The following is a 22,896-nucleotide window of genomic DNA, read 5'->3' on the forward strand; positions in this document are numbered from 1 at the left end:
CTTACAAACAACTCATCATACAAACTTTTCGAGATACAAACCCGGGGTTTAAGATTTTTTTGCCTCTTCTTCCAAACTATTTTCACCTTACAAACCCAAGCTGCTGCCACTGGGATGCTCCGCCTCCGGACTTCTGTTGCCAGCGAAGCGGCCGTTTTTGCACTGCTGGGATTCTGTTGAGGCTTCCCTCCATGGGAAACCCCACCTCTGGACTTCCGTGTTATTGCGATGCTGCAGGGGAATCCCAGCAGCGCAAAAACGGGCACTTCGCTGGCAGCGGAAGTCCGGAGGTGGGGTTTCCCATGGAGGGGAGCCTCAGGGGAATCCCAGCAGCGCAAAAACGGCCGCTTCGCTGGCAACAGAAGTCCGGAGGTGGGGTTTCCCATGGAGGGGAGCCTCAGCGAAATTGCTTTGGCTGGCAAAAGGGATGAGTTTTGGGCTTGCACGCATTAATCGCTTTTCCATTGATTCTTATGGGAAACATTGTTTCGTCTTACAAACTTTTCACCTTACAAACCTCGTCCCAGAATCAATTAAGTTCGTAAGACGAGGCATCACTGTACCTGTTTGGGGTTCATAATTGAGTGGATAATGCAATGAAGTTTGCCAATGAGTGTACATTCAAACTGAGAATAAAATTATTCAAAGGTCTAAGTCTATTAAGCATGGGAATGGCGCTGTTCTATTTTCACTTTACATACAGACTTTTGAGGTGGGGGGGGAGATCAGCTTTTCGTAAGCAAATTTAAATTCATGTACTGCATGTACATTTTTTTTGAAGTACCAGTTCTATCCCTTCAGTGGTCGGGCAGTAGGAAAAGCAAGTAGGATGCTTGGCTGCATAGCTAGAGGTATAACAAGCAGGAAGAGGGAGATTGTGATCCCCTTATATAGAGCGCTGGTGAGACCACATTTGGAATAATACTGTGTCCAGTTCTGGAGACCTCACCTACAAAAAGATATTGACAAAATTGAACGGGTCGAAAGACGGGCTACAAGAATGGTGGAAGGTCTTAAGCATAAAACGGATCAGGAAAGACTTCATGGACTCCATCTGCAGAGTCTGGAGGACAGGAGAGAAAGGGGGGACATGAGCGAAACATTTAAATATGTCAAAGGGTTAAATAAGGTTCAGGAGGGAAGTGTTTTTAATAGGAAAGTGAACACACGAACAAGGGGACACAATCTGAAGTTAGTTGGGGGAAAGATCAAAAGCAACATGAGAAAATATTTTACCGAAAGAGTCATACATGCTTGGAACAAACTTCCAGCAGACGTGGTTGGTCAATCCACAGTCACTGAATTGAAACATGCCTGGGATAAACAGAGATAAAATACAGAAAATAGTATAAGGGCAGACTAGATGGACCATGAGGTCTTTTTCTGCCGTCAGTCTTCTATGTTTCTATGTTTCAGTAACGTCTGGCAAAGTTGCTAAGATTTTGAAATGTTTTGTTCTGTTCTTTCTTTTTTAAAAATCAGGATTAGGCAGAATTTGAGAGAAAAACACACCCGTCATATCACTGATCTCCGAGCGTATTACGAGTCTGAGATTCTCAGCTTAAAGCAGCAGCTAGAAGCAAGCCATGCCTCTCCTTCCGAGGAAATGAAGAAAACCAATCAAAATCTCACGGACAGGTATTGGCTGAGTTGTTTGGAATATCTTTTCCCCCCCACATCCTTTTTGAAATGATGCTCTGCTAGATAAAACTATTTCTGGACCTTCCCTGTCTTCAGTTTTGACAGCTGGAAACCAAGTGGGCATTTTGAGTAATGGGTCCACCCCTTTTTTCCAGCGATAGGTAAAATAGATTCCATGTTTGATCATAACCCAGACAAGACGGAGTGGTTGTGGGTCTTGCCTCCCAAGGACAATTCCATCTGTCCGTCCATTACCTTAGGGGGAGAATCACTGGCCCCCTCAGAAGGTTCGCAACTTGGGCGTCCTCCTCAATCCACAGCTCACATTAGAGAAACATCTTTCAGCTGTGGCGAGGGGGGCGTTTGCCTGGTGCACCAGTTGCGGCCCTATTTGGACCGGGAGTCACTGCTCACAGTCACTCATGCCCTCATCACCTCGAGGCTCGACTACTGCAACGCTCTCTACATGGGGCGACCTTTGAAGAGTGTTCGGAAACTTCAGATCATGCAGAATGCGGCCGCGAGAGCTATCATGAGCTTTCCCAAATATGCCCATGTCACACCAACACTCCGCAATCTGCATTGGTTGCTGATCGGTTTCCGGTCACAATTCAAAGTGTTGGTTATGACCTATAAAGCCCTTCATGGCACCAGAACAGATTATCTCAGAACCCGCCTTTTGCTGCACGAATCCCAGCGACCAGTTAGGTCCCACAGAGTGGATCTTCTCCGGGTCCCGTCAACTAAACAATGTCGCTTGTTGGGACCCAGGGGAAGAGCCTTCTCTGTGGCGGCCCCGACCCTCTGGAACCAACTCCCCCCAGAGATTAAAATTGCTCCCACCCTCCTCGCCTTTTGTAAGCTCCTCAAAACCCACCTCTGCTGTCAGGCATGCGGGAACTGAGATACTCTTTCCCCCTAGGCCTTTACAATTCTATGCGTGGTATGTATGTATGTATGTTTGGTTTTTATATTAATGGGTTTTTTAAATCGTTTTTAGTATTAGATTACTATTGTACACTGTTTTATTGTTACTGTTAGCCGCTCCGAGTCTCCGGAGAGGGGCGGCATACAAATCCAATAAATGAATGAATGAATGAATAATCTACATCTTTTTTCTGTTTAATTTTCAATGTCAATCTATCCATTTCTGCCCAATCTACTACCTGACTAGCTCTTCATCGCGTGGTATATTTTATTAATTTTATTTATTAGATTTGTATGCCGACCCTCTCCGCATGATAATATATATCTTCATTTTCCCAATATTGTGCGAATATAATCCTTGCTGCTGTTAAGACATGTAATATTAAGTACATATTTTTCTAATCATTTTTTTCCTCTGATATTACACCTAATAATAAAAAAAATGACACTTAATGGTTCTCTGTTTCAACTTTTAGGTGCGACCAGCTAGAAACGTCTCTACACGAAGCCAACGGTCGTCTGCGATCCCTTGAAAATAAAAACAAGGCCTTAGAGATGGAAGTAGTAAGTGTATCTTATGGCTTGGGTCAGGGCTGTCCAACCCTGGCAACTTTAAGGCTTGAGGACTTCAACTCCCAGAATTCCCCAGCCACCACGCTTAAGACAAGTAGAATAGAATAGAATAGAATTTTTATTGGCCAAGTGTGATTGGACACACAAGGAATTTGTCTTGGTGCATATGCTCTCAGCGTACATAAAATAAAATATACATTTGTCAAGAATCATGTGGTACGACACTTAATGATTGTCATAGGGGTCAAATAAGCAATGAAGAAGCAATATTAATAAAAATCTTAGGATATAAGCAACAAGTGATAGTCATACAGTCAACATGGGAGGAAATGGGTGAAAGGAATGATGAGAAAAACTAGTAGAAATAGAAGCGCAGATTTAGTAGAAAGTCTGACAGTGTTGAGTGAATTATTTGTTTAGTAGAGTGATGGCGTTCGGAAAAAAACTGTTCTTGTGTTGAGTTGTCTTGGTGTGCAGTGCTCTGTAGCGACGTTTTGAGGGTCGGAGTTGAAACAATTTGTGTCCAGGATGTGAGGGGTCAGTAAATATTTTCCCTGCCCTCTTTTTGACTCGTGCAGTATACAGGTCCTCAATGGGGAAGGCAGGTTGGCAGCCATTGCTTTTTATGCAGTTCTGATTCTCCTCTGAAGTCTGTGTCGGTCCTGTTGGGTTGCAGCACCAAACCAGAAAGTTATAGAGGTGCAGATGACAGACTTCAACTCCCAGAATTCTCCAGCCAGCATGCTTAAGACAAGTATACTTCAACTCCCAGAATTCCCCAGTTAGCATGCTTAGAACAGGTGGACTTCAACTCCCAGTATCCCCCACCCATCATTCTTAGAACAGGTGGACTCCGACTAGCAACGCTGGCTGGGGAATTCTGAGAAACACCTTGTCTCAAATCTGCATCTTATTCTATCAGATGTCACAGCTGGTCCTGCTGTTTTTTCCGGTGCCGTCGTCTCTCTGGACTCTCTCTCCTCTCGTGTGACCCTTGGCCTGTTCCCCTTTCCAGACAGACTGGCGGGAGCGCTTCGGGGCTCTGAGCGCCACCACCAAATCCTTGCAGGAGCGCCTGGAAGAGATGCGCACGGGCGGCAAGGACAAAGACAACACCATCAGCCGCCTCAAGAGAAGACTCCGCGATCTGGAAGAGGCCTTCGAGAAAGCCTACAAGCTCTCCGACAACAAGGACGCCCGGCTAAAGGAAGAAAACAAGATGTTTCAAAACGTACGTATTGCCCAGTTTGGAATGAATGCCTGGGGCCTATCTATATCTATCTATCTATCTATCTATCTATCTATCTATCTATCTAATCTATCTATCTATCTATCTATAATCTATCTATATCTATCTATCTCTATCTATCTATCTATCTATCTATCTATCTCTATCTATTATTATTTATTTATTATCTATCTATCTATCTCTATCTATTATTATTTATTTATTATCTATCTATCTATTTATTTATTTATTATCTATCTATCTATCTCTATCTATTTATTATCTATCTATCTAATCTACCTATCTTATCTATCTAATCTATCTATCTATCTATCTATCTACCTACCTACCTACCTACCTACATACCTATCTATCTATCTATCTATCTATCTATCTATCTATCTATCTATCTATCTATCTATCTCTATTTATCTCATCTATATCTACAGTATCTACCTACCTCTATCTATCTATCTATCTATCTATCTATCTATCTATCTATCTATCTATCTATCTATCTATCTCTATTTATCTCATCTATATCTACAGTATCTACCTACCTCTATCTATCTATCTATCTATCTATCTATCTATCTATCTATCTATCTATCTATCTATCTATCTATCTCTATCTATTATTATTTATTTATTATCTATCTCTCTATCTCTATCTATTATTATTTATTTATTATCTATCTATCTATCTATCTCTATCTATTATTATTTATTTATTTATTATCTATCTATCTATCTATCTATCTATCTATTTATTTATTATCTATCTATCTATCTCTATCTATTTATTATCTATCTATCTAATCTACCTTATCTTATCTATCTATCTATCTATCTACCTACCTACCTACCTACCTACCTACATCTCTATCTATCTATCTATCTATCTATCTCTATTTATCTCATCTATATCTACAGTATCTACCTACCTCTATCTATCTATCTACCTACCTACCTACCTACCTACATCTCTATCTACCTACCTACCTACCTACCTACATCTCTATCTATCTACCTACCTACCTACCTACCTACCTACATCTCTATCTATCTATCTATCTATCTATCTATCTATCTATCTATCTATCTATCTATCTATCTATCTATCTCTATTTATCTCATTTATATCTACAGTATCTACCTACCTCTATCTATCTATCTATCTATCTACCTACCTACCTACCTACATCTCTATCTATCTATCTATCTATCTATCTATCTATCTATCTATCTATCTATCTATCTATCTATCTATCTATCTATTGGATTTGTATGCCGCCGCTTTCCGAAGACTCGGGGCGGCTAACAACAATAATAAGACAGCATATAATAATAATCCAATACTAAAAACAATTAAAAACCCATTATAAGAAAAACCAAACAGACATACCATGCATAAAATTGTAACGGCCTAGAGGGAAAGTGTATCTCAGTTCCCCCATGCCTGGCGGCAGAGGTGGGTTTTAAGTAGCTTAGGAAAGACAAGGAGGCTGGGGGCAATTCTAATCTCTTGTCGAGAACACCCTCCCAATTTGTTACAGACCCCCAGTCTTTAGTTGGTAGGGTTGCTCCAAAGCCATAGAAAGCCCACGGTTAGCAGTTTGGGTCATTGGGCTACAAGAATGGTGGAAGGTCTTAAGCATCAAACTGATCAGGAAAGACTTCATGTATAGTCTGGAGGACAGAAGGGAAAAGGGGGGACATGATCGAAACATGTAAGCAACGTCAGAAAATATTTGACTGAAGTAGATGCTTGGAACAAACTTCCAGCAGACGTGGTAGATAAATCCACAGTCACTGAATGTAAACATGCCTGGGATAAACATAGATCCACCCTAAGATAAAATACAGGAAATAGTATAAGGGCAGACTAGATGGACCATGAGGTCTCTTTCTGCCGTCAGACTTCTATGTTTCTATGTTTCTGTGAATGAGGGAGGGAGGGAGGAAGGAAGAATCCACAGTAACTGAATTTAAACACGCCTGGGATAAACATATATCCTAAGATAAAATACAGGAAATAGTATAAGGGCAGACTAGGATGGACCATGAGGTCTTTTTCTGCCGTCAGTCTTCTATGTTTCTATTTGGCTGTCTATGAACACGACACCTGTGTCTTTCCACAAAAGGTGGAATTCGCTTAAATTCTTTTGATCGCTGTAACAGATGCTGCAATTTGTGCCAGCTTGACTGTTATTCTAGAATTTTTGAAATCTTACAAAATAATTTTAAAATGTTATTTTTTATATAGCTTTTGGGAGAATATGAATCCCTTGGGAAAGAGCACGAACGAGTTAAGGTAAGCAGGATGATTATTATTTTTTTGCAGAACCGAGTCCATTTTTAGGGGAAGAGGATCAAAAACCAAATAGGGTTTACCTATTCCTTGGACCATGAGTAAAAAGCAGGTTTATTTATTTCCCCCAGAAATAAGCTTTGTTCATCTGCTAAATATTTGTCCTTAGGAGGGATGGAAAGTCCAGCCCTCTCAGATGAATTTGTTACCAGTCTGATCTTCTGTACATATTTCTTTTTAGACCAATTATTGTATTTTTTCAGAGTATTGTGTATTGTGTACTATTGGAGTACTGTGTCCAGTTCTGGAGACCTCACCTACAAAAAGAGATTGACAAAATTGAAGGGGTCCAAAGACGGGCTACAAGAATGGTGGAAGGTCTTAAGCATAAAACGTATCAGGAAAGACTTCATGGACTCCATCTGTCTAGTCTGGAGGACAGAAGGGAAAGGGGGGACATGATCGAAACATTTAAATATGTCAAAGGGTTAAATAAGGTTCAGGAGGGAAGTGTTTTTAATAGGAAAGTGAACACAAGAACAAGGGGACACAATCTGAAGTTAGTTGGGGGAAAGATCAAAAGCAACATGAGAAAATATAATTTTACTGAAAGAGTAGTAGATCCTTGGAACAAACTTCCAGCAGACGTGGTAGATAAATCCACAGTCACTGAGTTTAGACATGCCTGGGATAAACATAGATCCATCCTAAGATAAAATACAGAAAATAGTATAAGGGCAGACTAGATGGACCATGAGGTCTTTTTCTGCTGTCAATCTTCTATGTTTCTATGTTTCTATGTATAGGACGCACCTTGGTTTTTTTGGGAGGAAAAGTCTGGTCAGTTTCAGCACATTATTTTATCCCCTGGTTAAGGCTGAAAAAAACCCTTATTCGGAGCGAGTAGCAATGAAAAAAAAATTCTGCAAAGATTTAGGGCTGGAAAAAATCTTCGGAGAGAGTAGCAATGAAAAAGCCTGCATGCCGGTAAGAGCAGGAAATATCATTAGCACTGGAGAGAAAGCTTCAAAAAAGCTGTTTTCAGAGAATAAGACCCAGCAAATTTTCAGCCTCTTTTAGAGAGCAAAACGGTGCATCTCATACTTCGAAAAATACGCTAGATTGTCCTGTATCAGAAACAGTGGACAGCAGCCAGCTAAATGGCCCTCTAGAAAAAAAGGGACTTGAGAACAGAAAACTGTTCAAGCAGATAGTGAAACATCCACCTCAAAAAAAGACATTTCATTTCATTTTTCATTTTATTGGATTTATATGCCGCCCCTCTCCGAAAGCCCGGGGCGGCTAACAACAATCATATACAATATACAGTAATAATTCAATACTAAAAGCGAAATTTAAAAAACCCTTAATATAAGAAATCAAACATACATACGACACATACCATACATACAATTGTAAGGGCCTAGGGGAGAAGAAGTCTTAATTCCCCCATGCCTGGTGGCAGAGGTGGGTTTTAAGTAACTTGCGAAAGGCAAGGAGGATGGGGGCGATTCTAATCTCTGGGGGGGAGTTGGTTCCAGAGGGTCGGGGCTGCCACAGAGAAGGCTCTTCCTCTGGGTCCTGCCAAGCAACAATGTTTAGTGGACGGGACCCGTAGGAGACCCACTCTGTGGGACCTAACTGGTCGCTGGGATTCGTGCGACAGAAGGCGGTCCCAGAGATAATCTGGTCCGGTGCCATGAAGGGCTTTATAGGTCATAACCAACACTTTGAATTCTGACCGGAAACTGATCGGCAACCAATGCAGACTGCGGAGTGTTGGTGTGACATGGGCATATTTGGGGAAGCCCATGATTGCTCTCGCAGCTGCATTCTGCATGACCTGAGGTTTCCGAACACTCTTGAAAGGTCGCCCCATGTAGAGAGCGTTACAGTAGTCGAGCCTCGAGGTGATGAGGGCATGAGTGACTGTGAGCAGTGAGTCCCGGTCCAGATAGGGTCGCAACTGGTGCACCAGGCGAACCTGGGCAAACGCCCCCCTCGCCACAGCCGAAAGATGTTTCTCTAATGTGAGACATGGAGTTAACCATCCGTGGTGGAAAATGGAGCCCTCCTGATGGATTATAAATATGTGATAAATTATTTGCCAAGGACAAACGGAGAGAAGCCTTAGCAAAGCTTCCCTGCCCCCAGGGGAACTAAAGACAAATTGAATTAATACTCAGCTAATGAAAAAGAGACACTTAAATCATTCAATATTAGTAAAACCAGTGGTTGCGTTAATCCTTAATGTTTCTTTATTTTTTTCTCTTTCCCACAGGATTCTTTAAATATTACTGAGAACAAATTACTCGATGCACACACTCGGATTTCTGATTTGAAGAGGTAATATTGGACCCTTTAACACTAGAAAACCTATTACAGCCTCTCCAATTTATATATTTTTCATTGCATTTTGATGATCACATTTCATGAATAAGTTAACCAAATGTCTTCACTGAGGGTACTGATCAGCAAAGACGTTAAATCAAACCTAGCAAAGAGTTAGTTTGTCAAACTCTGGGCATAGACCTTTAAATAAAAGTGTAATAAAAGAAATATTTCAAGTTGAAAGGGAAATCCAATTTTGTCCCTTTGTTTTATTTATTTTATTTATTTATTTATTAATCAGATTTGTATGCCGCCCATCTCCGCAGACTCGGGGCGGCTCACAGCAATGATAGTACAATGTAAACAAATCTAATATTTAAGTTAATTTGAAACCCCAATTTAGAAACCAATCATACATACTAACATACCATGCATAAATTTTATAAGCCTAGGGGGAATGGAAAGTCTCAGTTCCCCCATGCCTGACGACAGAGGTGGGTTTTAAGGAGCTTACGAAAGGCAAGGAGGGTGGGGGCAACTCTGATATCTGGGGGGAGCTGGTCGGGGCCGCCATAGAGAAGGCTCTTCCCCTGGGCCCCGCCAAACGACATTGTTTAGTTGATGGGACCCGGAGAAGATCCACTCTGTGGGACCTAACCGGTCGCTGGGATTCGTGCGGCAGAAGGCGGTCCCTGAGATAATGTGGTCCGGTGCCATGAAGGGCTTTATAGGTGATGACCAACACTTTGAATTGTGACCGGAAACTGATCGGCAACCAATGCAGACTGTGGAGTGTTGGTGCAACATGGGCATATTTAGGGAAGCCCATGATAGCTCTCGCAACTGCATTCTGCACGATCTGAAGTTCCAATGGAAGAATTATTTAACCCAATCAAGACATTTCCAGCTGTTTTCAGAACCCTCCATTCCAGCAACTAGAATTATACACAGTATCAAAATGGGTAAAATCGATTTTTTCCCCCCTTCTTTCCTTTAGAACAGTCTCGAAACTGGAAACTCAGGTCAAGCAATTAGAACATGAAAACTCACTCAAGTTCCGTTCTTTTGCCGAGGGATCCTTTGGACCATCCTATGCCAGGTAACAAAGTAAGGATTATATCAGGGCGAAAATATGATTTGACTGAAAGAGGAGTAGATGCTTGGAACAAACTTCCAGCAGACGTGGTTGGTCAATTCAGGAACTGAATTGAAACATGCCTGGGATAAACATAAATCCATCCTGACATAAAATAAAGGAAATAGTATAAGGGCAGACTATTTATTTATTTTATTGATTGATTGATAGGATTTGTATGCCGCCCCTCTCCGTAGACTCGGGGTGGCTAACAACAATGATAAAAAGCAACATGTAACAATCCAATTTAATAAAACAACTAAAAACCCTAATTATAAAAACCAAACATACACACAAACATACCATGCATAACTTGTAATGGCCTAGGGGAAGGAATATCCTAACTCCCCCATGCCTGGCGACAAAGGTGGGTCTTGAGTAGTTTGAGAAAGACAAGGAGGGTGGGGGCCGTTCTATTCTCTGGGGGGAGTTGATTCCAGAGGGCCGGGGCCGCCACAGAGAAGGCTCTTCCCCTGGGGCCCGCCAAACGACATTGTTTGATTGACGGGACCCGGAGAAGGCCAACTCTGTGGGACCTTATTGGCCACTGGGATTCGTGCGGTAGAAGACTAGATGGACCAAGAGGTCTTTTTCTGCCGTCAGTCTTCTATGTTTCTATATTATTATTATTATTTTTAAAAAAGTTTCTCCCTTGCTTGTCTTTGTCCTTTCAGCCAATTAGAAAGCTTTGATGTGAGCAGAAGAAAGTGGTTGATCCCAGGGTCTGAATTTTCAATCTTTACCGGTCAGCCATTGGCAGCCCAAGACAATCCCAACGACAATCGACTTGAAAAAGGATTCACCTCTCCTAGGTAAGGAATATCTCCCCACCTCCAGCCCCAGGTGTCTGCTTGCTTGTTTCATTTAATTTGTTTCGGGTCTGGCAAAAGGAACCGACTGCTATGACATTAACCGCTCCAAACGTGACTGTAAAAAATATGACTACAGTAACCGAGTTGTCGAAGCGTGGAACTCATTACCGGACTCCATAGTGTCATCCCCAAACCCCCAACACTTAGAAACATAGAAACCTAGAAGATTGACGGCAGAAAAAGACCTCATGGTCCACCTAGTCTGCCCTTATACTAGTTCCTGTGTTTTATCTTAGGATGGATCTATGTTTATCCCAGGCATGTTTAAATTCAGTTACTGTGGATTTACCAACCACGTCTGCTGGAAGTTTGTTCCAAGGATCTACTACTCTTTCAGTCAAATAATATTTTCTCACATTGCTTCTGATCTTTCCCCCAACTAACTTCAGATTGTGTCCCCTTGTTCTTGGGTTCACTTTCCTAATTAAAAACACTTCCCTCCTGGACCTTATTTAACCCTTTGACATATTTAAATGCTTCGATCATGTCCCCCCTTTCCCTTCTGTCCTCCAGACTCTACAGATTGAGTTCATGAAGTCTTTCCTGATATGTTTTATGCTTCAGACCTTCCACCATTTTTGAGCCCGGCTTTGGACCCGTTCAATTTTGTCAATATCTTTTTGTAGGTGAGGTCTCCAGAACTGGACACAGTATTATTCCAAATGGGGTCTCACCAGCGCTCTATATAAGGGGATCACAATCTCTCTCTTCCTGCTTGTGATACCTCTAGCTATGCAGCCAAGCATCCTACTTGCTTTTCCTACTGCCCGACCATACTGCTCACCCCATTTTGAGACTGTCAGAAATCACGACCCCTACAAATGCAATACTCAGATTGAGGATTCCTTTTCCCCAAGTGCATTATTTTACATTTGGAAACGTTAAACTGCAGTTTCATGTTTACCCTTATATTATCTACGGTTGACCTATCCAGATTCCTAAGAGGTCAGTAAGGGGCGAGTACAAGTGCACTAGAGTGCCTTCCGTCCCCTGTCCTATTGCTCTCCTATATCTCCTCTACCTTTCTTCTATTCCTATATCTCTTCTATTCTTTCATTGATATGTTCTATTACCATATCTTCTTTTCTATTCTTTCTTAGATATATTTTACTATGAGTATCTCCTCTATAACCTTCATCATGTATTTTACTATGTGTATATAGACATATACCCACTAAAACCTAATTGTGTATTGGACAAAATAAATAAATGAAATAAAATAAATTTACCTGAGCTTTTCCCTGACCCTTCTTAGGCACCAGTCTCTGCCGGAGAAGGAGTCCTCTCCAAATTACCTCCCCTCCAACGAAGCCATTGAGAAAGAGATCAAAACTCAAGACATCCCCATCCTCAAAGCCTTTAAGGAGTTCGAAGAACGGAAGGCTTTGAAGAACCGAGGGTCCCAGGCAGAGAAAGAAGAAGGGGCAGCGGTAGAAACTAACAGTAAATGACTTTTTATTACTTTTTATTCCTTTCTTTCTCTCTTTTTCTAAAGTAATTTTTATTAAATTGTTTTAAAGGGCATAGTCAAAAAAGTATATACATTGATATATTTACAATGTTTGCAAAACACACGAAGAAAAAACATATACACCGAAACAAACAAAACAAAACAAGAAACACCATGAACAGTTACAATATTACAAATAACATAAAAAGAAAATCTCATCGATATCCTCTTGGGGGGAGGAAAGTTTCAATCTTATCAAATATCAAGTTATTTTCTGGTGAATAGAAATCATCGGCATTCACTATTGTTCTTTTTGGTTATCAATATATTTTCTATTATTGTTGTTTTTTAAACCGCCTTCAGTGCACTCTTTGTTAATTTAATTCCATACAAATTTTGTCTTCACAAAAACAGTTGTATTTGCATCGTTTCGTCATCTTTTCGTCAATAAATACACGCCTTAACACATTGTTATTGTCGTAATTCAATTTAAACTATTTCTCCTCTTAAACCAATCGTAAAATGTATTCCATATTTTATAATAACCGGAGTCTTCTTTGGATTCCTTTCTATTTCTTCCTGGAAAAGAAATTTTTAAAAAATCCTAACGGATTAAAAAACATTCCTTTCTTGGGAGAATTGTGCTCGCTGTGATTTAAATGAAAATATAATTCTCTGTAGAGCACAAAGCCTTTTTTTAATGAGATATACAAACATCCAAGATGAGTTGAAATCAATCAAATCCCCAGGTCTACCCATGTCACACCAACACTCCGCAGTCTATATTGGTTGCCGATCAATTTCCGGTCACAATTCAAAGTGTTGGTTATGACCTTTAAAGCCCTTCATGGCATCAGACCAGAATATCTCAGAGACCGCCTTCTGCCGCACGAATTCCACTGACCGATTAGGTCCCACAGAGTTGGCCTTCTCCGGGTCCCGTCAACTAAACGATGTCGGTTGGTGGGCCCCAGGGGAAGAGCCTTCTCTGTGGCGGCCCCGACTCTGGAACCAGCTCCCTCAAGAGATTAGAACTGCCCCTACCCTCCTTGCCTTTCGTAAACTCCTTAAAACTGGGGGAACTGAGATATCTACCCCCGGCCTATACAATTTATGTATGGTATGCTTGTATGTATGTCTGTTTAATAATGGGGTTTTAAAATATTTTAAATTGTAAATTGTTAGATTTGTCATGAACTGTTTTATTGTGTTGTGAGCTGCCCTGAGTCTAAGAAAGAAAGAAAGAAAGAAAGAAAGAAAGAAATATCCAGCAATTTTCATTTGGCTTCTCTGAATATTTTGGGGGTTTATCTCCAACGTGTGTCTCTAGGTGCTCACAGATAATGAAAAATTGATTTCATGTGGTGGGGAGAAGGCCCACAAATACCTTCCTGATTGAAACTTTCTCTGCTGCCTTGGCTTATTTCAGAAACAGCTGTTCGGGCTCCAGTTGTTGGGTTCGCCAAGCCATCCTTGGGTCCGAGCTGTTCGCCCGAGAAGAGCAAAGAGCAACCGAGGCACAAAAAATTGACCCCGTCTGGTACCCAAAGATCCTCGTCGCTCCCACCTTCAAACAGGAAGACCAACACACCAAGTAAACATTTTAGATTGTTTAATTTGGTTGTTTTAGAAACATAGAAGACTGACGGCAGAAAAGACCCCATGGTCCATCTCGTCTGCCCTTATACTATTTTCTGTATTTTATCTTAGGATGGATCTATGTTTATCCCAGGCAGGTTTAAATTCAGTTACTGTGGATTCTTCCTTCCTTCCTTCCTTCCTTCCTTCCTTCCTTCCTTCCTCCCTCCCTCCCTCCCTCCCTCCCTCCCTCCCTTCCTTCTCTATTCCTTCCTTAGAAACATAGAAGATTGACGGCAGAAAAAGACCCCATGGTCCATCTCGTCTGCCCTTATACTATTTTCTGTATTTTATCTTAGGATGGATCTATGTTTATCCCAGGCATGTTTAAATTCAGTTACTGTGGATTCTTCCTTCCTTCCTTCCTTCCTTCCTTCCTTCCTTCCTTCCTCCCTCCCTCCCTCCCTCCCTCCCTCCCTCCCTTCCTTCTCTATTCCTTCCTTAGAAACATAGAAGATTGACGGCAGAAAAAGACCCCATGGTCCATCTCGTCTGCCCTTATACTATTTCCAGTATTTTATCTTAGGATGGATCTATGTTTATCCCAGGCATGTTTAAATTCAGTTACTGTGGATTCTTCCTTCCTTCCTTCCTTCCTTCCTTCCTTCCTTCCTCCCTCCCTCCCTCCCTCCCTCCCTCCCTCCCTTCCTTCTCTATTCCTTCCTTAGAAACATAGAAGATTGACGGCAGAAAAAGACCCCATGGTCCATCTCGTCTGCCCTTATACTATTTCCAGTATTTTATCTTAGGATGGATCTATGTTTATCCCAGCATGTTTAAATTCAGTTACTGTGGATTCTTCCTTCCTTCCTTCCTTCCTTCCTTCCTTCCTCCCTCCCTCCCTCCCTCCCTCGCTCCCTCCCTCCCTTCCTTCTCTATTCCTTCCTTAGAAACATAGAAGACTGACGGCAGAAAAAGACCCCATGGTCCATCTCGTCTGCCCTTATACTATTTTCTGTATTTTATCTTAGGATGGATCTATGTTTATCCCAGGCATGTTTAAATTCAGTTACTGTGGATTCTTCCTTCCTTCCTTCCTTCCTTCCTTCCTTCCTTCCTCCCTCCCTCCCTCCCTCCCTCCCTTCCTTCTCTATTCCTTCCTTAGAAACATAGAAGACTGACGGCAGAAAAAGACCCCATGGTCCATCTCGTCTGCCCTTATACTATTTCCAGTATTTTATCTTAGGATGTATCTATGTTTGTCCCAGGCAGGTTTAAATCCAGTTACTGTGGATTTTTCCTTCCTTCCTTCCTTCCTTCCTTCCTTCCTTCCTTCCTTCCTCCCTCCCTCCCTCCCTCCCTTCCTTCTCTATTCCTTCCTTAGAAACATAGAAGACGGACGGCAGAAAAAGACCTCATGGTCCATCTAGTCTGCCCTTACTATTTCCTGTATTTTATCTTAGGATGAATCTATGTTTATCCCAGGCATGTTTCAATTCAGTGACTGTGGATTGACCAACCATATCTGCTGGAAGTTTGTTCCCAGCATCTACGACTATTTCAGTCAAATAATATTTTCTCACGTTGCTTCTGATCTTTCCCCCAACTAACCTCAGATTGGGCCTCCTTGTTCTTGGGTTCACTTTCCTATTAAAAGCACTTCCCCCCTGAACCTGATTCAACCCTTTTAACATATTTAAGTGTTTTGATCCTGTCCCCCCTTTTCCTTCTGTCCTCCAGACTAGACAGATGGAGTTCATGAAGTCTTTCCTGATAAGTTTGATGCTTAAGACCTTCCGCTCTTTTTGTAGCCCGTCCAAAACCCATTTAATTTGATCCGCCTCTTTTTGTAAGTGAGGCCTCCAGAACTGGGCACAGTATTATTCCAAATGTGGTCTCACCAGCGCTCTATACAAGTTTTACTTGTGTAAATACAAGTTTTAAGTACTTGGGCACTTAAAGACTTGCAAACTCCAACTCCTAGAATTCCCCAGTCAGGATATGTCAAAAAATGGCAAGATTGTGCGATCCTATCTCCACTTGTGTTTTTAACGTGTGCATTTTGTTTAACCCTGATCGGCAAATGTCCCTTGTAGCCATCTTGATAGCCTGCAGACAGCTCCTGGGGGAAGGCAAAAATGCCTCACTTTTTGTGAAAAGACAGGGGAAAAACTGTCAATTTTTCACAAAAATGGGGGCAATTTTGCCAGCATCCACGAGCTCCCTTCAGGCTTCCCAAACCTTTTGCCCACCCATTTCCCCCCCCCCCCCCCAAAACCAGCCTGTTTTTCACAAAAATGAGGCTGGTTTTGCCTTCTAATTACCCCTTCTAGCATGACCTGGAGGAGGAATTCTGGGAGTTGAAGTCCACAAGTCTTAAAGCTGTCAATTTTGAGGTTTGTAAAAAGTGTACATGGTTATGAAAAGGATTCTGCTACAGTGGCATTTTATTAAATAACCTATTACTACACCACTTGGTTCAGAATACAGTGTTCCCTCGACTTCCGCGGGGGATGCGTTCCGAGGCCGCCCGTGAAAGTCAAATTTCCGCGAAGTAGAGATGCGGAAGTAAATACACCATTTTTGGCTATGGACAGTATCACAAGCCTTCCCTTAACACTTTATACCCCTAAATTACCATTTCCCATTCCCTTAACAATCATTTGCTCACCATTACTCAGTATTGGATAAGACACTTAGTGATCCTGATATTTATAAACATAATTATTTATTAACAATAATTATTTTTTTTGTTATTTATTTTCAAAAATTATTAGTTTGGCGATGACGTATGATGTCATCGGGAGGAAAAAATTGTGGTATAGGAAAAAAACCGCAAAGTATTTTTTAATTATTATTTTTTGAAAAACCGTGGTATAGGCTATTCGTGAAGTTCGAACCTGCGAAAATCGAGGGAACACTGTACTTTTTTCCTTGTTTTCCACCTCTAACATCTCGGTGCGTCTTATACTCTGAAAAATACGCTAATTGATGGTCCTGATTCCTTTCTTTGTGCCCGACACCTTCTCTAAGATCTAAGGTCTCCTTTCCCGCTTTCTCTTTGCAGCCAAGCGAGAGACCATGTTGACTCCGGTGGCTGTGACCTACAGCCCCAAGCGCTCCCCCAAAGAAAACCTGTCCCCGGGGTTCAGCCACTTTCTTAGCAGGAACGAAGACATGATGACCAGGTATGGGCCCCCTGAGACGGTGGCGAGGGGATCCTCTCTTGTTCCTTGGGTCAAGTTTCCAATTCAGTTCGTGTTTTCTTAAATGGACAGATAGGAAATGGCCTTCGAAACTTTACTCTGGTGGTCCTCAACGTATGGCCAGAATTGGACCCAACATTTCTGTCGCTCAGCGAGGCCTTTGTTAAGGGAGCTTGGCCCCCTTCTATGACCTTTCTCACTGCATTTGTTATGTGAATCGTCGCAGTTTTTAAGCCGTCACTAAACGGGCTGTAAAAAGTTGAAGACTCCTTGCATTGATTCAGTGGCATCAAGAATGAAAATATAAATTTTAGCAGTCCAGCCTTTGGGGAGAGAGAGGGGCTGGTGGGAGGGAAACCTCCGTGCAAGGAACTTAGTTCTGTTTTTTCTGTGCCAGGTTTGACATCCGCTTGGATGAGGTCGCCGCTGCCCCTGCAGTGCAGCACGGCAGCCCACGGAAGCGGCTTCAGTTTGGCTCGGGAGGCGACCCACAAGGTATGTTTTGTACCAGGTGGTGGGGAGCGTTGGCCATTCGGATTTCTCGAAGGCTGCTCTTTCCTGCGACATCACAGAACCTCTTTGGCTTTCCACTGCTCAGAGGCCCCTGTGTGTGTGTGTGTTTAGATTTAGATTTGGAATGGAATGGAATATAGAGGATAGAATATAGAATGGAATGGAATAGAATAGAAAATAGAATGGAATAGAGAATAGAATAGAATAGAGGATAGGATAGGATAGAATAGAATCTAATGGAATGGAATAGAATAGAGGATAGAATATGGAATGGAATGGAATAGTGAATAGAATAGAATAGAATCTATTGGAATGGAATACAATAGAGGATCGAATGGAATAGAGAATGGAATAGAATAGAATCTATTGGAATGGAATGGAATGGAATGGAATAGAGGATAGAATGTGGAATGGAATGGAATAGAAAATAGAATGGAATATAGAATAGAATAGAATAGAATCTATTGGAATGGAATGGAATAGAATAGAGGATAGAATGGAATGGAATAGAAAATAGAATGGAATAGAGAATAGAATAGAATCTATTGGAATGGAATGGAATAGAATAGAGGATAGAATGGAATGGAATAGAAAATAGAACGGAATAGAGGATAGAATAGAATAGAATCTAATGGAATGGAATAGAATAGAGGATAGAATGGAATGGAATAGAAAATAGAATGGAATAGAGAATAGAATAGAATCTATTGGAATGGAATGGAATGGAATAGAATAGAGGATAGAATGGAATGGAATAGAGAATAGAATAGAATAGAATCTAATGGAATGGAATAGAATAGAGGATAAAATGTGGAATGGAATGGAATAGAAAATAGAATGGAACAGAGAATAGAATAGAATCTATTGGAATGGAATAGAATAGAGGATAGAATGGAATGGAATGGAATAGAAAATAGAATGGAATAGAGAATTGAATAGAATAGAATCTATTGGAATATAATGGAATGGAATAGAATAGAGTATAGAATGTGGAATATAATGGAAAGGAATAGAATAGAAAATAGAATGGAATAGAGAATAGAATAGAATAGAGGATAGAATAGAATAGAGGATTGAATAGAATAAAATAGAATCTATTGGAATGGAATAGAATAGAATATGGAATGGAATAGAATAGAATATGGAATGGAATAGAATAGAGGATAGAGTGGAGTGGAATGGAATGGAATAGAGGATAGAATGGAATAGAACAGAAAAGAATAGAATAGAGGATAGAGTGGAATGGAGAATAGAGTGGAATGAAATGGAATAGAATAGAATAGAATCTATTGGACTAGAATAAAGTAGGATAGAATAGAATCTATTGGAATGGAACAGAACAGAAGAGAATAGAATATAACAGAATAACAGTTGGAAGGGGCCCTGGAGGTCTTCTAGTCCAACCCCCTGCTAAGGCAGGAAACCCTATAACGTTTCAGACAAACATCTCCCGGTATTCAATCTCTTCTGAGAAGAACGTGAACCCGGGGTCAATTTATAATCAGACCTTTCTCATTTTTTTCTGTGTCTGTGGGGGGGCAGGACCGCAGCCCAGTCACCCAGAAAGCCGGAGGTCCTCGAAGTCTTCCTCGTGCCCCCAACCCCTGCATTCCAGAGCGAGCAGACATTCGCCAAGGGAAGGTCACGAAGGGGGCCGCTCGGCCCACCCCAGCGAGACAGGCTCCTCTTGGTCAGCGGCAGCTCCCTACTACGAGCCCGAATTCAAGTACGTTTCCCGGATTAAGACCTTGGCAGAGACTGAGCGGCTTTTTGACGAGCTGACGCTAGAAAAGCAACAGGTAGACCTCAGACCCCTCCTGTCCCCTCTCCCCTGGGCTCAACATCCCGTTAGGTTTTCCTTCCTATTTTATCCCCCACAACAACAACACTGTGAGGTGGGGTGGGCTGAGAGGGAGGCATGGGCGGAAAAATCACTCTTGAGGATTTAGGGGTCGTGATTTCTGACAGTTTAATGTTTCCAAATGTAAAATAATGCACTTGGGGAAAAGGAATCCTCAATCTGAGTATTGCATTGGCAGTTCTGTGTTAGCAAACACTTCAAAAGAAAAGGATTTAGGGGTAGTGATTTCTGACAGTCTCAAAATGGGTGAGCAGTGCAGTCAGGCGGTAGGGAAAGCAAGTGGGATGCTTGGCTGCATAGCTAGAGGGATAACAAGCAGGAAGAGGGAGATTGTGATCCCGCTATATAGAGCGCTGGTGAGACCACGGTTAGAATACTGTGTCCAGTTCTGTAGACCTCACCGACAAAAAGATATTGACAAAACTGAATGGGTCTAAAGACGGGCTACAAGAATGGTGGAAGGTCTTAAGCATAAAACGTATCAGGAAAGACTTCATGAACTCAATCTGTAGAGTCTGGAGGACAGAAGGAAAAGGGGGGACATGATCGAAACATTTAAACATGTTAAAGGGTTAAATAAGTTTCAGGAGGAAAGTGTTTTTAATAGGAAAGTGAACACAAGAACAAGGGGACACAATCTGAAGTTAGTTGGGGGAAAGATCAAAAGCAACATGAGAAAATATTATTTTACTGAAAGAGTAGTAGAACCTTGGAACAAACTTCCAGCAGACGTGGTAGATAAATCCACAGTAACTGGGATAAACATATATCCATTGTAAGATAAAATACAGGAAATAGTATAAGGGCAGACTAGATGGACCATGGGGTCTTTTTCTGCCATCAGTCTTCTATGTTTCTAAAGCAGGACTAGAACTCATAGTCTCGAGGCGATTGGCTCAAAATCACCCAGTTGGCTTTTATGATTAAAGTGGGATTAAAACTCACCGCCTTTTGATCATTGGTCCAAAGTCACCCAGTGGGCTTTCATGCTTAAGGCAGGATTCGAACTCACCATCTACTTCCATGGGTTAGGTAAGACTAGAACTCTCCTGGTGATTTATTTTCTTCTGTTCTGGAGACCTTGCGTACAGAAAGATACGGATCAAATTGAACAGGTCCAAAGACGGGCTACAAGAATGGTGGAAGGCCTTAAGCATCAAATGTATCAGGAAAGACTTCATGAACTCCATCTGTCTAGTCTGGAGGACAGAAGGAAAAGGGGGGACATGATCGACACATTTAAAGATATTAAAGGGTTAAATAAGGTCCAGGAGGGAATTGATTTTAATAGGAACACAAGAACAAGGGGGCACAATCTGAAGTTAGTTGGGGGAAAGATCAAAAGCAACGTGAGAAAATATTATTTTACTGAAAGAGTAGTAGATCCTTGGAACAAACTTCCAGCAGACGTGGCTGGTCAATCCACAGTCACTGAATTGAAACATGCCTGGGATAAACAGAGATAAAATACAGGAAATAGTATAAGGGCAGACGATAAATATTATTATTTATTAGATTTGTATGCCGCCCCGCTCCGTAGACTCGGGGCGGCTCACAGCAATGATAAAAACAATATACAATGACAAATCTAATAGTTAGAATCTAAAATAACAATAATACATTTAAAAAGTCTAAAAAAACAAGAGACCCCAATATATAAAACATACATAGAAACATAGAAGTCTGACGGCAGAAAAAGACCTCCTGGTCCATCTAGTCTGCCCTTATACTATTCTCTGTATTTTATCTTACAATGGATCTATGTTTATCCCAGGCATGTTTACATTCAGTTACTGTGGATTGACCCACCACATCTGCTGGAAGTTTGTTCCAAGGATCTACTACTCTTTCAGTGAAATAATATTTTCTCATGTTGCTTTTGATCTTTCCCCCAACTAACTTCAGATTGTGTCCCCATATGACATACGGTCATATCATACACAAAACCCCCTATGTTATGGGGTGGGGTTTGCCCCCCCTCCCCTTTTAAAGCGTTCGTTCCTTCCCGATTTTTCTGTGCAAATAGATTGAATCCGAGCTGAGCCGAATTCCTGGCGCCGGAGGAAGAATGACACTGAAGGCCCGGCTGAGTCAGGTGCCCCTCTCTCTTCTTCTGTCTCTTACGTTGTGCTTGCAGGTAGTCCTCGATTTAAGGTCCACAGATGCACCCCCCCCTCGAATTTCCGCCGCTGAGCAAGACGGCGGTTAAATGAATCCACGCCTGATTTTTTGACTTCTGTTGTTAACGGTTGGGAAGAGAACGAAGTGATCGTACAGTGGCCCCTCTATTTACGAACTTAATTCGTTCCGTGACCAGGTTCTTAAATAGAAAAATTTGTAAGAAGAAGCAATTTTTCCCATAGCAATCAATGTAAAAGTGAATAAGGCGTGCGATGGGGGAAATCACAGGGAGGGTGGAGGCCCTGTTTCCTCCCAGGAGATTCCTAGAGAGGCCCCACGGAGGCTTCTCCCTGCCTTTTCCGGCCCTCTTTCCTCCCAGGAGATTCCTAGAGAGGCCACACGATGGCTTCTTCCAGTCTTTTCCGACCCTGTTTTCTTCCAGGAGATTCCTAGAGAAGCCCCACGGAGGCTTCTCCCGCCTTTTCCAGCCCTGTTTCTTCCCAGGAGATTCCTAGAGAGGCCCCACTGAGGATTCTTCCCTGCCTTTTCCGGCCCTGTTTCCTCCCAGGAGATTCCTAGAGAGGCCCCATGGTGTCTTCTCCCAGCCTTTTCCGACCCTGTTTTCTTCCAGGAGATTCCTAGAAAAGCCCCACGGAGGCTTCTTCCCGCCTTTTCCGGCCCTCTTTCCTCCCAGGAGATTTCCTAGAGAGGCCCCACGGCGGCTTCTCCCAGCCTTTTCTGACCCTGTTTTCTTCCAGGAGATTCCTAGAGAAGCCCCACGGAGGCTTCTCCCCACCTTTTCCGGCCCTGTTTCCTCCCAGGAGATTCCTAGAGAGGTCCCACAGAGGGCTTCTCCCCGCCTTTTCCAGTCCTGTTTCCTCCTAGGAGATTTCTAGAGAGGTGCCACGGAGGCTTCTCCCCACCTTTTCCGGCCCTGTTTCCTCCCAGGAGATTCCTAGAGAGACCCCATAGAGGGCTTCTCCCCACCTTTTCCGGCCCTGTTTCCTCCCAGGAGATTCCTAGAGAGGCCCCACAGAGGCTTCTCCCCGCCTTTTCTGGTTACAGTTTCGGAGGCTCGGGGTTTGTAAGTGGGAAATGTTGCGTTTATAACTACATATTGTTTTATTTTATGGTGGGGAAAATAAAAAA

At 42.0% G+C, this 22,896-nt stretch overlaps 1 protein-coding gene across 1 annotated transcript in view; it reads left to right on the forward strand.

Moving 5' to 3' along the window:
- The window catches only part of LOC139156102 (M-phase phosphoprotein 9-like), a 44,520-nt gene that overhangs the window by 20,755 nt on the left and 869 nt on the right, over positions 1 to 22,896 (forward strand). Inside the window, exons 11-23 of the mRNA XM_070731417.1 lie at positions 1,483 to 1,638; positions 3,045 to 3,132; positions 4,157 to 4,372; positions 6,636 to 6,683; positions 8,962 to 9,026; positions 10,009 to 10,110; positions 10,821 to 10,958; positions 12,274 to 12,461; positions 13,898 to 14,062; positions 17,114 to 17,234; positions 17,650 to 17,747; positions 19,308 to 19,564; positions 21,653 to 21,721. Of these exons, the coding sequence (XP_070587518.1) occupies positions 1,483 to 1,638; positions 3,045 to 3,132; positions 4,157 to 4,372; positions 6,636 to 6,683; positions 8,962 to 9,026; positions 10,009 to 10,110; positions 10,821 to 10,958; positions 12,274 to 12,461; positions 13,898 to 14,062; positions 17,114 to 17,234; positions 17,650 to 17,747; positions 19,308 to 19,564; positions 21,653 to 21,721 (1,711 nt within the window). The remainder of the gene's footprint in view (positions 1 to 1,482; positions 1,639 to 3,044; positions 3,133 to 4,156; positions 4,373 to 6,635; positions 6,684 to 8,961; positions 9,027 to 10,008; positions 10,111 to 10,820; positions 10,959 to 12,273; positions 12,462 to 13,897; positions 14,063 to 17,113; positions 17,235 to 17,649; positions 17,748 to 19,307; positions 19,565 to 21,652; positions 21,722 to 22,896) is intronic.

Source organism: Erythrolamprus reginae, unplaced genomic scaffold (genome assembly GCF_031021105.1).
Source record: "Erythrolamprus reginae isolate rEryReg1 unplaced genomic scaffold, rEryReg1.hap1 scaffold_278, whole genome shotgun sequence".
Taxonomy (NCBI): domain Eukaryota; kingdom Metazoa; phylum Chordata; class Lepidosauria; order Squamata; family Dipsadidae; genus Erythrolamprus; species Erythrolamprus reginae.